At 52.2% G+C, this 12500-nt stretch overlaps 1 protein-coding gene across 1 annotated transcript in view; it reads right to left on the bottom strand.

The window, feature by feature from the left end:
• The window catches only part of LOC142879746 (dedicator of cytokinesis protein 3-like), a 34793-nt gene that overhangs the window by 11150 nt on the left and 11143 nt on the right, over window positions 1–12500 (bottom strand). Inside the window, exons 4-27 of the mRNA XM_076013176.1 lie at window positions 11610–11665; window positions 10462–10558; window positions 10139–10287; window positions 9976–10060; window positions 9742–9783; window positions 8655–8824; window positions 8309–8390; window positions 7844–7904; window positions 7164–7311; window positions 6759–6847; window positions 6420–6545; window positions 6199–6323; window positions 5707–5869; window positions 5038–5144; window positions 4749–4920; window positions 4570–4667; window positions 4368–4451; window positions 3973–4073; window positions 3380–3461; window positions 3015–3185; window positions 2311–2454; window positions 1742–1928; window positions 1413–1540; window positions 1075–1221 (exon numbers count right to left, since the gene is read on the bottom strand). Coding sequence (XP_075869291.1) covers window positions 1075–1221; window positions 1413–1540; window positions 1742–1928; window positions 2311–2454; window positions 3015–3185; window positions 3380–3461; window positions 3973–4073; window positions 4368–4451; window positions 4570–4667; window positions 4749–4920; window positions 5038–5144; window positions 5707–5869; window positions 6199–6323; window positions 6420–6545; window positions 6759–6847; window positions 7164–7311; window positions 7844–7904; window positions 8309–8390; window positions 8655–8824; window positions 9742–9783; window positions 9976–10060; window positions 10139–10287; window positions 10462–10558; window positions 11610–11665 — 2814 coding nt within the window. The remainder of the gene's footprint in view (window positions 1–1074; window positions 1222–1412; window positions 1541–1741; window positions 1929–2310; window positions 2455–3014; window positions 3186–3379; window positions 3462–3972; window positions 4074–4367; window positions 4452–4569; window positions 4668–4748; window positions 4921–5037; window positions 5145–5706; window positions 5870–6198; window positions 6324–6419; window positions 6546–6758; window positions 6848–7163; window positions 7312–7843; window positions 7905–8308; window positions 8391–8654; window positions 8825–9741; window positions 9784–9975; window positions 10061–10138; window positions 10288–10461; window positions 10559–11609; window positions 11666–12500) is intronic.

Genomic DNA, 12500 nt, shown 5'->3' on the forward strand with positions numbered 1-12500 from the left:
TAAGAAGGCCACGACGGCGCCCCTAGTGGTCAAAGAATGAGAAGAAGAAGAAGAAGAAGAAGAAGAAGGAGGAGGAGGAGTGTTTGATGAGAGCAGAAGCTGGACTGCTGACCTTTGACCTATGATTCCACCTTCACCGTGACCTCCAACATCAAGAGCTGCTGTCACTCTCAAAAAAAAGGCTCAATATCCCATAATTAGGAGAAAAGTTTTAGAAGATGAATCATTTTCACGTGATGAAGCTGAACGAGGCGCAGCGAGAACCTGAATGATATTAAATATAAAAATAGTAGAAATAAAATTAGTGTGAGCACTTTGAGGATGGAAAATTTGGATAAAAGGGAAATTTTCACATCACTACGAGATGATGAGCCTCTTTTATCCCTGAGTAACTGACTGACTTCAAGGAGGAGAAGAAGAAGAAGAAGAAGAAGAAGAAGACGACAGAGGGATGAAGATGAAGAGTGAGGAGTGAAGAGCAGGGCAACACTTCCAGAATCCAGGGAGTTCTAGAATTCCCTGCAATCTGAGAACTGTTGGAATTTTGAGACTGTAATATTTTTCAACAATCTTTGGGCTGAATTGACCTTGAAAATATGACGACGACGATGATGATGATGATGATGATGATGATGATGATGATGATGATGATGATGATTTATGAGTGGTGGGCCTTCAGTGTCGTTGTGCTTCGTCCTAAAACCAAATGTTTTTTTTTAATTGTGTTTTTTTTTTATTCCCTTTTGAATCAGTTTGAATTATTCCATCATCTCTTCTTTCTTTTTGCCGTTTTGTGGCTTTTTTATGGAATCGGTGGACGTACGAAGAATAATCAGACCTTCTTTCTCTCAACATCTCCACCCTTTAGTTTGGATTGTGCAAAACCTAAATATGGCCATAATCAGCTGGTGTGTTCAGACCAGCAGCAGCAGAAGAAGACCTCCTGACGGCCCAACACTCATGCTTAGAAATATACTTCTATATTTTCCAGAAAGGCTGCACAGCTCAGGAAGGGGGCGGGGCTAGGGAGCAAGAGGCGGGGCTGAAGAAGAAGTGCTAGTGTTGGCTACTAACGGTGGTCTCGGCGGTGCACTGCGGGCAGCGCTGGCCTCTTACCGCCTCCTGCGATTGGCTCCTGCTCATGATGGACAGCAGCGTCTGCAGGAGGACGTCCAGCAGAGACTCCACCATCATCTCCACCTCCTCCTGCACACACTGCTCCTGCAGGAGGAGCAGCAGGAACACACACACACACACACGGCCGGCACGCTCTCAAAAACAATCCAGAGGTCTGACTGCAGTCTCAGCTCTAGTCAGCCAGCAGGTGGCGACAAACTGTGTGTGTGTGTGTGTGTGTGTGTGTGTGTGTGTGTGTATGTGTGTGTGTGTGTGTGTGTGTGTGTGTGTGCTACCAGTGAGCTGGTCTTGATGGTGGAGAAGATGGAGCTGAGGATCCCAGAGCAGATGAGCAGCTCCCTCTGCTGGCGGAGGTGCAGGTGGATGTGATGCAGGACGACTGGCAGGAGGATCCGACGGGACTCTGCACACACACACACACACACACACACACACACGCACGCACGCATTCAGGTCTGAGTGGGACCTTGTGCGGACTGAGCACCATGAGGCCAAACGGGGCCCTGGGAGTTCATTAGGTGGAGCAGGAGGAGGACGCTGCAGGAGCAGGAGGAGAAGCACGAGGAGCAGCAGCAGGAGCAGCAGGAGGATGAGGAGCACTGACCAGGGAAGGAGAAGAGGCGGCAGTCGACGGTCCTGGCGATGGCCTGCAGCTTGAGCAGCTCCATGCTGGGCCCTGCGCTGGACGGCAGGCTGCCCAGCGAGCCGCGCACCAACTCTGCCACCTCCTGCACCGTGAACATCTGCAGCAGCTCGTCAAACACCGCCGGGAAGGAGCCCAGCAGGGCGGCCTGGGCAGGAGGAGAGAGGAGGTGAGGTCACAGGGGGAGTGTGGAGGTCAGAATACCAAAATGATGGTCAAATCTCGTCCAGCGAAACGCCACCTAGAGGACGATGGAGGTACAAAGCACTTTGTGTTTGGTAGCAGCTGTTTGATGTGAGTTCAGTCATGTGACCTCGTACGTCACGTCCGCTAGCGTGTCAATGCCAAAGAAGTGTCTCCATGGCACTTCAGGGATATTCCTCTGCATGGTCAGAGTGGAAAACCTCCTGGTGAGAGTCAGAACCTCTCAGCCATATCTCAGAGCCTCCTCCAGGTGGAGCTCTTTCCATATTGAGGGGAGCTGGGGGGGGGCAGGAAGCTGATTGGTGACCATCCAGTCGGCTACTTACGGACAGAGGAGTGTAGACCGAGGCCCCGCCCCCAGGGGGCGGAGCTGAGGATGAAGGCGGGGCCTGGCCAGGGGCGGGGCCTAGCGCTAAAGGAGCAGCGGGCCCAGCGGCAGGGCCTGAGACCTGGGCGGAGCCTGAGCTGGGCTGGGGGAGGGGCAAAGAAGGGAGCAAAGAATTGTGGGAGATTCGGAGGAGGAGGAAAAGGAGGAGGAGATGAGGAGGAGGAGAAGTAGATGAGGAACAGGAGGGAGAAGAGGTGGAGGAGGAGGAGTAGATAGAAGAAGAGTCAGATTAAAGCATCAGGCTACGGGATTGGCTTCTGCTGCTGCAGGTGGAAGTGGAGGGCGGGGCTTGATGGTGGTGGGCAGGACCTGGTGGTGGGGGCGGAGCTTGATGTGGTGGATGGAGCCTGGTACTGGTGGTGGGGGCAGGGCTTGATGTGGTGGATGGAGCCTGGTACTGGTGGTGGGGGCAGGGCTTGATGGCGGTGGGCGGGGCCTGGTACTGGTGGTGGGTGTCATCTGGCGGTGGGGGCGGGGCTTGATGGTGGTGGGTGTGGTCTGGTGGTAGGGGCAGGGCTTGATGGCGGTGGGCGTGGTCTGGTACTGGTGGTGGGTGTGGTCTGGTGGTAGGGGCAGGGCTTGATGGCGGTGGGCAGGGCCTGGTGGTGGGGTGGGGCTTGATGGTGGTGGGCGGGGCCTCACCTGCGTGAAGAGCAGCGTGTCGCAGGTGCGAGCGTCCAGGCTGAGGACTTGGCGCAGCGACTGGAAGAGCTCCTGGATGCTGAGGCGGAACTGTTCCTCCTCCAGCCCACAGGTGGCGCGAGAGTACAGGATCCGAGACTGCACGATGAACTTGAAGAGGTACTCCAGCGCCTGGGGGAGGGCAGAGGGGGGGCAGGATGACATCATCACACCAACCAGCAGGCCAGGTCAAGGTTCAGCCAATCAAACCACCCGAAAATATTGAATATATTGTATTATTATATTATGTTATAGATCTATGCATACATTTCCTTCCTGCACTACATATATATATATATTTATATATATGGCAGTTAGCTGCTCACCCTCATGGCCTCCTGGATGTGGTCCTGCCGCACCACCTCGGCCGAGCGGTCCATGTACCACTTCAGGCAGCGGATCAGCTCCCTGGAACAGCAAGGAGAAGGAAGCTGTGGACAAGGTTCCTCATCCAGGAACCAGCAGACCAAGGTGGTTCCAGCACTGAGGAACTGAGGAACCATCAGACTGAGATGGTTCCTCATCCAGGAACCAGCAGACCAAGGTGGTTCCTACACTGAGGAACTGAGGAACCATCAGACTGAGATGGTTCCTCATCCAGGAACCAGCAGACCAAGGTGGTTCCTGCACTGAGGAACCATCAGACTGAGATGGTTCCTCATCCAGGAACCAGCAGACCAAGGTGGTTCCTGCACTGAGGAACCATCAGACTGAGATGGTTCCTCAAACAGGAAGCATCTCAGTCTTCCTGGATGAGGAACCATTAGACTCATTGCTGATTCCGGATCCATTTCAGTCAAAAGGTTCCTGAATGAAACCATCCTGATCCTGGATGAGGAACCATCAGATTGAGACGGTTCCTTGTCCTGGAACCATGATGCTTCTCATCATTCTCTGCTTTTCACACAGACTCACTCACTTGTAGGCCAGGGCGCCAGCAAAGTGCTTCTGGATGTAGGTGTCCATCACCGGCCGGAAGTGGAAGTACTTACTGTCCCTGAGCAGGTTGATGATGAAGACCTGGAGACAGGAAGTGACAGCAGTGACCAGCAGCCAATCAGAGAGCCAGGTGTCAGTGACATCATTCACCCCCAATAACTGAAACACTGGGACACCTTCAGATGGTTCCTGGATGAGGAACGAGCTGATGGTTCCTGGATGAGGAACCAGCTGATGGTTCCTAGATGAGGAACCAGCTGATGGTTCCTGGATGAGGAACCTTCAGATGGTTCCTGGATGAGGAACCAGCTGATGGTTCCTGGATGAGGAACCAGCTGATGGTTCCTGGAGAGCTCCAGTGTGTCTGACACTCACCAGTGACTGGAAGACCAGCGGTCCGTACTTCTCCGTGTTGTCGTCCAGGATGGAGAACAGAGTGTCCAGGATGTCCTGGAGGAACTGTCTCACACACACACACACACACACACACACACACACACACACACACACACAGACAGGTGCAGGTGTGAGGTGCTAGGTGGCTCCTGGTGAAGGTGCCAGATGTTCCAGCTCCCACCTTGACGATCTCCTCGCCGCTGACGTGCCGCAGTCGAGCCAGGACGTCCATCACCCGGTCGGGGTGAGACTTCCACTTCAGGAGGGCCAGCAGGTCCACTGGGACAGCAGGAGACATCACCCTCATCATCATCATCATCATCATCATCACCATCTTCATCACCTTCCTTATGGTCCTACCATTCTGTGTGAGCTTAGTGGAGGACAGCTGGGTGGAGATCCAGAAGGCCTCCTTGGTGCTGCGCTGGAAGACCAGGCCTGACGGCACGTTGGAGCTGCTGGAGACGTCGTCCTTGCAGCAAGGCAGACTGAGGTAGAGGGAGGGGTTAGTGAAGGAGGTGTTCTCCTCACACTGGAGAAGAAGGAGGAGGAGGAGGAGAAGAACAGTCAGCAGCGATCAGACTCCTCCATTCACAGCAGATGAGGTTTGGTCAGACAGGAAGTGCCGTGGCGCCCCCTGGTGTGGGACCTTGTAGACGTAGAGCTCGTGGCTGTCGTCAGTCAGCGTGGTGCCGTCCTCCCTCATCAGGGGGCTGAAGGAGAAACCAAACAGCTTCTTCTCACCCTTGTCCTTGGCTGCACACACACAGAGGAGACCATGAGTGAGGGGAGGGCGCCCCCTGCTGGTGCTGATCACAGTGCAGGTGTGAGTCCAGATCCATGGGGATGAGAAGACTGAGATGGTTCCCGAATGAAGAACCACTACACTCATTCCTCATCCAGGAACCATCTTGGTCTGATGGCTCCTGGATGAACCATCGTACCGAGATGGTTCTTCATCCATGACCAGGAACCATCTCAGTCTGATGGTTCTTCACCAAGGAACATCCTGGATGAGGAACCATCCGACTCATTCCTCATCCAGGAACCTGAGGAGGAGCCGGCGAGGCTCTCACCCCTGATGGCTCCAGGAACCATCAGACCGAGATGGTTTCTCATCCAGGAACATTCTGGAGAACCAACTCGGTCTGACAACTCCTAGATGGTCCTGGATGAGGAACCATCAGGCTGCAGATCAGGTGTCAGATTTCACTTGTTCATTTGTTCTTCACCAGTCATTAGATACAGGACAGTGTTGGTATTACAGTGGTGTTGAGCAGGGCGCCCCCCGCTGGCTGGGCCGGGTGGTGCTACTCACTGGAGCAGTGTCGGAACTCGAAGCGCAGGTGCGAGCCTCTGAAGCGGTGGATGGGGACGGGAAGCTTGAGGAGCTCCGACCAGCGAGGACTGTTGTTGTGGTAGAGGACGAAGCTCCGGTGGTCAACAACACCGGGCTCACCGCAGCCCTGGAGGATGCAGTCCTGCAGGGGGCAGCAGAGGGACAGAGAGAGGGAGCCAAAAGTGAGAACAAAAGAAAAAAAGAGAGAAAAAATAAACAAAAAGACGGAAAGAAGAAGAAGACAAAAACCAAACAGGACAGAAAAAAGAGACGACAACAAGAAGAGAAGGAGGAAGAGAAACAGCAGACCACCGACCAAGGAGGGGAGGAGGAGACAATGTTGGAGTAGGAGGAGAAAAAGGGAGAGGAGGAAGAGGTAAAGGAGGTGGAGTTTGTGGAGGTGGTGGTGGAGAAGAGAGAGGAGGAGGAGGAAGAGAAGGAGCAGGAGGAGGAGGAGGAGGAGAGCGCCACCTTGAGGAGCTCCCCGTCAGTGAACAGCAGCAGCACGGTGACCTCAACGTTCTTCTGGACGCTCTTCCCACCTCGCTCAAAGTCACCGCGCTCCAAGGTCACGTAGAGGTCGTTACGCACGTCACCTGGGGGGGCATAAACCAACACACACACACACAGGTTAGGGTTAGAGTCAGCCAGAGCCCCGCCCCCTCCCTTGCCCCTTGGCCCCTCCCCCTCACCTGGCATGATGACATCAGGGAAGCCCAGCTTGCGGGTGATGGCCACGCCCCTCCCGAAGAGCAGTGGGTGGTCCCGCCTCACCTGCTCCAGGTCGCCCCTCAGCAGCTGCAGGGAGATGACCAGGCCTGCAGGGGGCCCCAGAGAGAGAGAGAGAGAGAGTGATGGAGCAAGTGGAGAGGCCCCGCCCCCTATCCAGCGTCCAATCAGGACGATTCAGCCAGCCTCAGTCGGCCTCCAAACCTCCTCCAGCCCAGTATCAGTGTGCGATCGCACACACACACACACACTCTCTCTCTCTCTCTCTCTCTCTCTCTCTCTCTCTCTCTCTCTCTCTCTACCGTAGCTGGTGCTGGGTGCTGTGTACTTGGTGCTGGACTTGCGGATGATGTTCTCGTGGATCTGGTACCACTCGTTCTCGTTGGTGCACCTGGTGGTGGAGGAGGAGAACAACAAGCAGCGACACAGCAGTCACACAACAGCGATGAACGACGACAACAAGAAGAGAAGGAACAGAGAAGCTCCAGCGTAGCACACAGGAGGAAACACTGTGATGAAGAGGAAGTGAACAGTGATTCACTTCAGTTCAGTTCAGTCTCTCCTGGGTGACTCACCGGATCACCAGATCACCGGATCACCGGATCAGCGAATCGCTCAAAGTGCCGCTGAATCAAACTGGTGCATTTAGGTGTTGCAGTGTGTGTGTTGTGTGTGTGTGTGTGTGTGTGTGCGTCAGCGCCACCTACGTGTAGACCTTGAGGGCGAAGTCTTTCTCCTCGCGCAGCTCTGAGATGGTCTGCAGCACGTCGCTCATGGCCAGCACAGCGCAGCCGTACGGCCGGCGGTACTGCACGTGGGCGGGGCCTTTCCTACTGTCGTTGAGCAGCATGCGACCTGCGGGGCATGGGGGGGGCGGGGTTTAGTGTCGACCAATCACCTTGCAGCAACACGGACAGTGTGGATATCGATCCAACCAAGCGAGTTTGGCTTCAACGCTGAATATGAACGAAAGCAAAGCTCATGATAACACCGGTGACACACTGACAACTTGACCTGTGAAGTCACTCATTTACTCAATGACAAACAATGATGACATCATGGGCGCTCATCAAAACAAATAAAATAACAATTAAAAAAAATGTTTGGCCCTTTTTTTGTTTGCAGCCTTCTGATTTATTTTTCCACCAGCTGAGTATACATTTCAAAATGAAATAACAACAACAAACCTATGAAGTCATGATAATAATATCCTTAAATCAACATCCTGTCCTGACTGAGCAGCAGAGCATTCTGGGAGATGTAGTACTAGCGCTACAGGTGCCCCACAACACCTTGCAGTGGCCAAATATGGCACCGCGGGCCAGAGTTTGACACCTATGGCCTGGAGTGCGGGGGAGGGGTTGAGGGAGAGGGGGCGGAGCCTCACCGGTCCGGATGACCTGGGAGACGATGTAGAGGTCGCGCTTCATGTCCTTGTTGCTCAGGTCCTGCAGAGGCACACAAACCAGCACACACACACACACACACACTCGACTGTCAAAAATAACAGTGTGTTTTAAAGGGATATAATAACTGTGTTTAATAACTGTGTTTAATGACTGTCTATTATAAAGGTATATTTTAACTGTAGAGCTTAGCTATGTATAATAACTCTATTATAAAGGTGTGTAATTACTGTACATAATAACAAGTGTCTATTAATCCTCTCTGTAGGGGTCAGTCTCTGCTGAGTCGTGTCATTCCAGAGACAACCAGCAGGGGGCAGCGTCACCCTGAGCTGGTGTGGCAGCACTCCAGGCTCCTCTGCTGGACTCTCATCAGCCTCCAACTGTTCCAATTGAGCTTGGTGCAGCCGCAAGTGTGTGTGTGTGTGTGTGAGCGTGCACGCTACCGTGAAGAGGGCACACAGCTTGTCGATCTTCTCAGGGTTCTTGGGTGCTCCATTCTTGTTCAGCCGCACCATGAACTTCTCGCTGCAGGGCACAAACACCACGGTCAGCCACCAGGGGGCGTCGGCCAATCAGCCAATCAGCCAATCAGCAGCCCCGTTGCCACAGAAACACCATTATAACACTGAAGGTGTGTGTGCTGCCCTCCAGGCAACAACAAGCACAGAGTCTGAGTTCAGCTTTCAAAGTGATGTGTGTGTGTGTGTGTGTGTGTGTGTGTGTGTGTGTGTGTGTGTGTGTGTGTGTCTGTGTGTGTGTGTGTGTGTGTGTGAGTGTCCCTGCTTGCACCTGATGGTCCTGCTCTCTCTCAGGTCGAAAAGGGAGAAGAATATGTCTGTGTCCTCTCCGATGCTGCTGTAGGTGAAGCTCTTCAGGTTGACCACTAGGTGGTGTGCTACTGGGAGCCTGCACGGCTCGCTGTGCCGCTGGCGCCCACTGCCGCCGCCGCCGCCGTCACCCTGCAGAACCATCATCACACATCAGCCACCAGGGGCCCCTGGTGGCACCTGGTACTGCTTTCCTCAAGTAGCGCAAGTTTCAAAAACACGTGCGAAGATGCGCGACGCCACGGTGCGCTAGCTAGCTAGCGTCGCCCTCAGCCAGAGAGATTATAAAATAAATCTCTAGCAAATCAATTTTATGAATGTTAAAAGATTAAGAAAAATCAAATCTGTATTAAATAAACCTCATGAATCTCCAAAGATTTATGAAATGAATCTTTATCAAATCAATCATATGAATGTTAAAAGATATCTGAATCTCTTTAGATTTATGAAAGCTGGGTCTGCACATTCACAACTGTCTGTGAAGAATGTATAAATAAAATAAATCTATACAGCAAATCTCATAAGACTCAGAGATTCACTAAATAAACATTTCAAAAGATTCATTTCTAAACCTGAAGAGACTCATGGATCTCTTCAGGTTTAGTGTGTAACTCCCTGCTCCAACCAGCAGATGGCAACACAGACTCAAACATTGTGCACACATAAGGATTTTTTTTTTTTAAATCTTAAGAGATTTTTAGTCAGCTGATCTCCAGACATGAAGATCAGTTTCTAATCGTTAATATTGAACAAGGTTAATATTTACGCTCGTCGGCCGCGACTCTTTTCCCAAAATCTCATCGCACAACTTGACTTGTAACACACTGTGTGTCACTGGACGCTTTCACAACGACTTCATTCTTTTCAGATGGAAGTGGGAGGAGTTTATTTTGGCGGATGAAACTTTTTTATTTATGAATCCAAGCTTCATTTTAACCTGCGTTGTTGACTTCAACCCAGTTCACTCCCGGCCCGGTCCAATGGTGACACGGACCAAGCTGTGTGTGTGTGTGTGTGTGTGTGTGTGTGTGTGTGTGTGTGTGTCCTACCTGTGTGCTGCTCTGTTGGACACTGTGTCGACTCGACAGATGCTGTGAAACACACAAAAACCTCCATTACTGCACTTAATTCTCCCTCACCCCCAGTGGCCACTCACGGTACTGCAGAGTCATAAAAAGCAGTTTTCCCCACAAAACAGGAGAACAAACACTAAATCTATCAAAGGGAGCTGCACCGCTGCTTTTCACACACAGGGGGCGTGACTAGTACACACACACACACACCATCTTGTACAGGTCCGACACGCTGATCTGCTCTTCCTCCACCATCTCAAAGTCCTTCCTGGGCACCAGGTCCAGACCCAGGTGTCTGTAGGGGGAGGGTGCAAACACAGGGCTAATTAGCAGGCTAACACACAGGTGTGTGTGTGTGTGTGTGGCTCCTCACTCGTTGCCCCAGTCCAGCCGGACCGTCAGGTGCCTCTTGACGTCCCGGCTCTGGTCCTGGGTCAGGTGACCCGACAGCAGCTGGCGCCGCAGGTCCACCAGCTCCGTCATCACGTGGCGAACCTTGTAGAAGAGGTCGACCCGGTGTTTCTGACCAGCAGCCGGGAAAACACAAGGTCAGATTCACAGGAAACTAAGAAATCATACAAGTATGTGTGTGTGTATCCATATATATATATTTATATATTTATATTATTACTTTTGGAGGGGACTGTATAGTGTGTGTGTGTGTGTGTGTGTGTGTGTGTGTGTGTGTGCTCTCACCACGTAGAGCTGCTTCCACAGCAGCGCCCAGTCCTGCAGCGTGGCCGTCACCTCGGTGACGACCGGGTCCTCCAGCGGCGCCACCGTCTCCTGGGGCCTGGAGCAGCAGCAGCAGCAGCAGCAGCAGCAAGACACCCAGACACAAGGCTTGTTGTCAAACAAATCATTTTCAGAAATGCCCTCGAAGAAAAGGAACTTGTTTCCACGAAGCTTCCTTCAAAAATGTCTCCGTTTACAGGAAGACGCAGGAAGCAGTGATGTAGTAACCATGCCTGGCCTGGTGTGGCGCTGTGAGTTTACTCCCTGACAGTGGAAGACGAAGACGAAGCAACGACGATGTTCAACTTCGGCTCCGAGTTGCGACCCAAAAGTGGGTCACGACCCACTGAAGCACCTCGAAGCAGAAGTTCAACAACGGATGGATGGATGGATGGATGGAGTGACGGATGGATGATGGAGTGATGGAGTGATGGTTGGATGATGGATGGAGTGATGGAGTGATGGAGTGATGGAGTGACGGATGGAGTGATGGATGGAGTGATGGATGGATGATGGTTGGAGGATGGAGTGATGGATGATGGAGTGATGGAGTGATGGATGGAGGATGGAGTGATGGATGATGGAGTGATGGATGATGGAGTGATGGAGTGATGGATGGAGGATGGAGTGATGGAGTGATGGTTGGATGATGGATGGAGTGATGGAGTGATGGAGTGACGGATGGAGTGATGGATGGAGTGATGGATGGATGATGGTTGGAGGATGGAGTGATGGATGATGGAGTGATGGATGATGGAGTGATGGATGGAGGATGGAGTGATGGATGATGGAGTGATGGATGATGGAGTGATGGAGTGATGGATGGAGGATGGAGTGATGGAGTGATGGATGGATGACGGATAGAGTGATGGTTGGATGATGGCTGGATGATGGTTGGAGGATGGAGTGATGGATGATGGAGTGATGGAATTATGGATGGATGATGGAGTGATGGAGTGATGGAGTTATGGATGGATGATGGAGGATGGAGTGATGGATGGATGATGGATGGAGGATGGAGTGATGGTTGGATGATGGCTGGATGATGGTTGGAGGATGGAGTGATGGATGGATGATGGATGATGGTTGGATGATGGTGAGGAACTCACCCTCGGTTGGTGACCACAGCTTTCTTCAGGTGGATGTAGGTGGCTGGAAAAACTCCCTGCAGAGACAGAAGGAAACCTGCGTTCAACCTGAACCAGCCGTCCTCAACTACCGAGACGGTAGTTTGTTCATTTACCATCATAATTGACCACTGCTACAGCTGCAGCCACGCCCACTCACATGTATATATACATTACATATACTTATATATGTAGAGGCGCTCTGCACTCTGATTGGCTCCTGGGAGTCTGGGAATATTTTGTTTTTCAAAGGCCCCCTCCAAGAAGCCCCACCCCCTGTCCCTCCCCCCTCACTCTGCCTCGCTCTCAGTCTGCGACGAGTCCAACCAGGAGCATCCTGACGTGCACACACACACACACATACACACACACACACACACACACACACACACACACACAGCCTGAAGTGTTCTGGGGTCGTTGACCTGTTAATAACAGTCAGTCCACACGGCCAATCAGGTAGAGAAGGAACAGGACGTACTGCGTGTGTGTGTGTGTGTGTGTGTGTGTGTGTGTGTGTGTGTCCCTCCGTCATCAAAACAACAGTCAGTCTGGCGTGATGATGATGATGATGATGATGATGATGATGATGATGATGATGAAAACCTGGACGTGTTTCTCATCTTCTTCTCCGTCTTTTTCATCACGTGGAGACGAAGCCCAGAGCAGGTGTGTGTGTGTGTGTGTGTGTGTGTGTGTGTGTGTGTGTTAAAGAGTTGAGTTGCGTCTGCAGCAGCAGCAGCAGAAAACCTTCATCCATATTAGAAGAAGTGCTTCAATGAGGGTGAAGAGCAGAGATCTATTTTAAGCTCGGACTACTCTGTGTGTGTGTGTGTGTGTGTGTGTGTGTGTGTGTGTGTGTGTGTGTGTGTG

This window comes from Nelusetta ayraudi, unplaced genomic scaffold, assembly GCF_046127955.1.
Source record: "Nelusetta ayraudi isolate G7.1 ecotype Tasmania unplaced genomic scaffold, CSIRO-AGI_Nayr_v1 ptg000146l, whole genome shotgun sequence".
NCBI classification, from domain to species: Eukaryota; Metazoa; Chordata; class Actinopteri; order Tetraodontiformes; family Monacanthidae; genus Nelusetta; species Nelusetta ayraudi.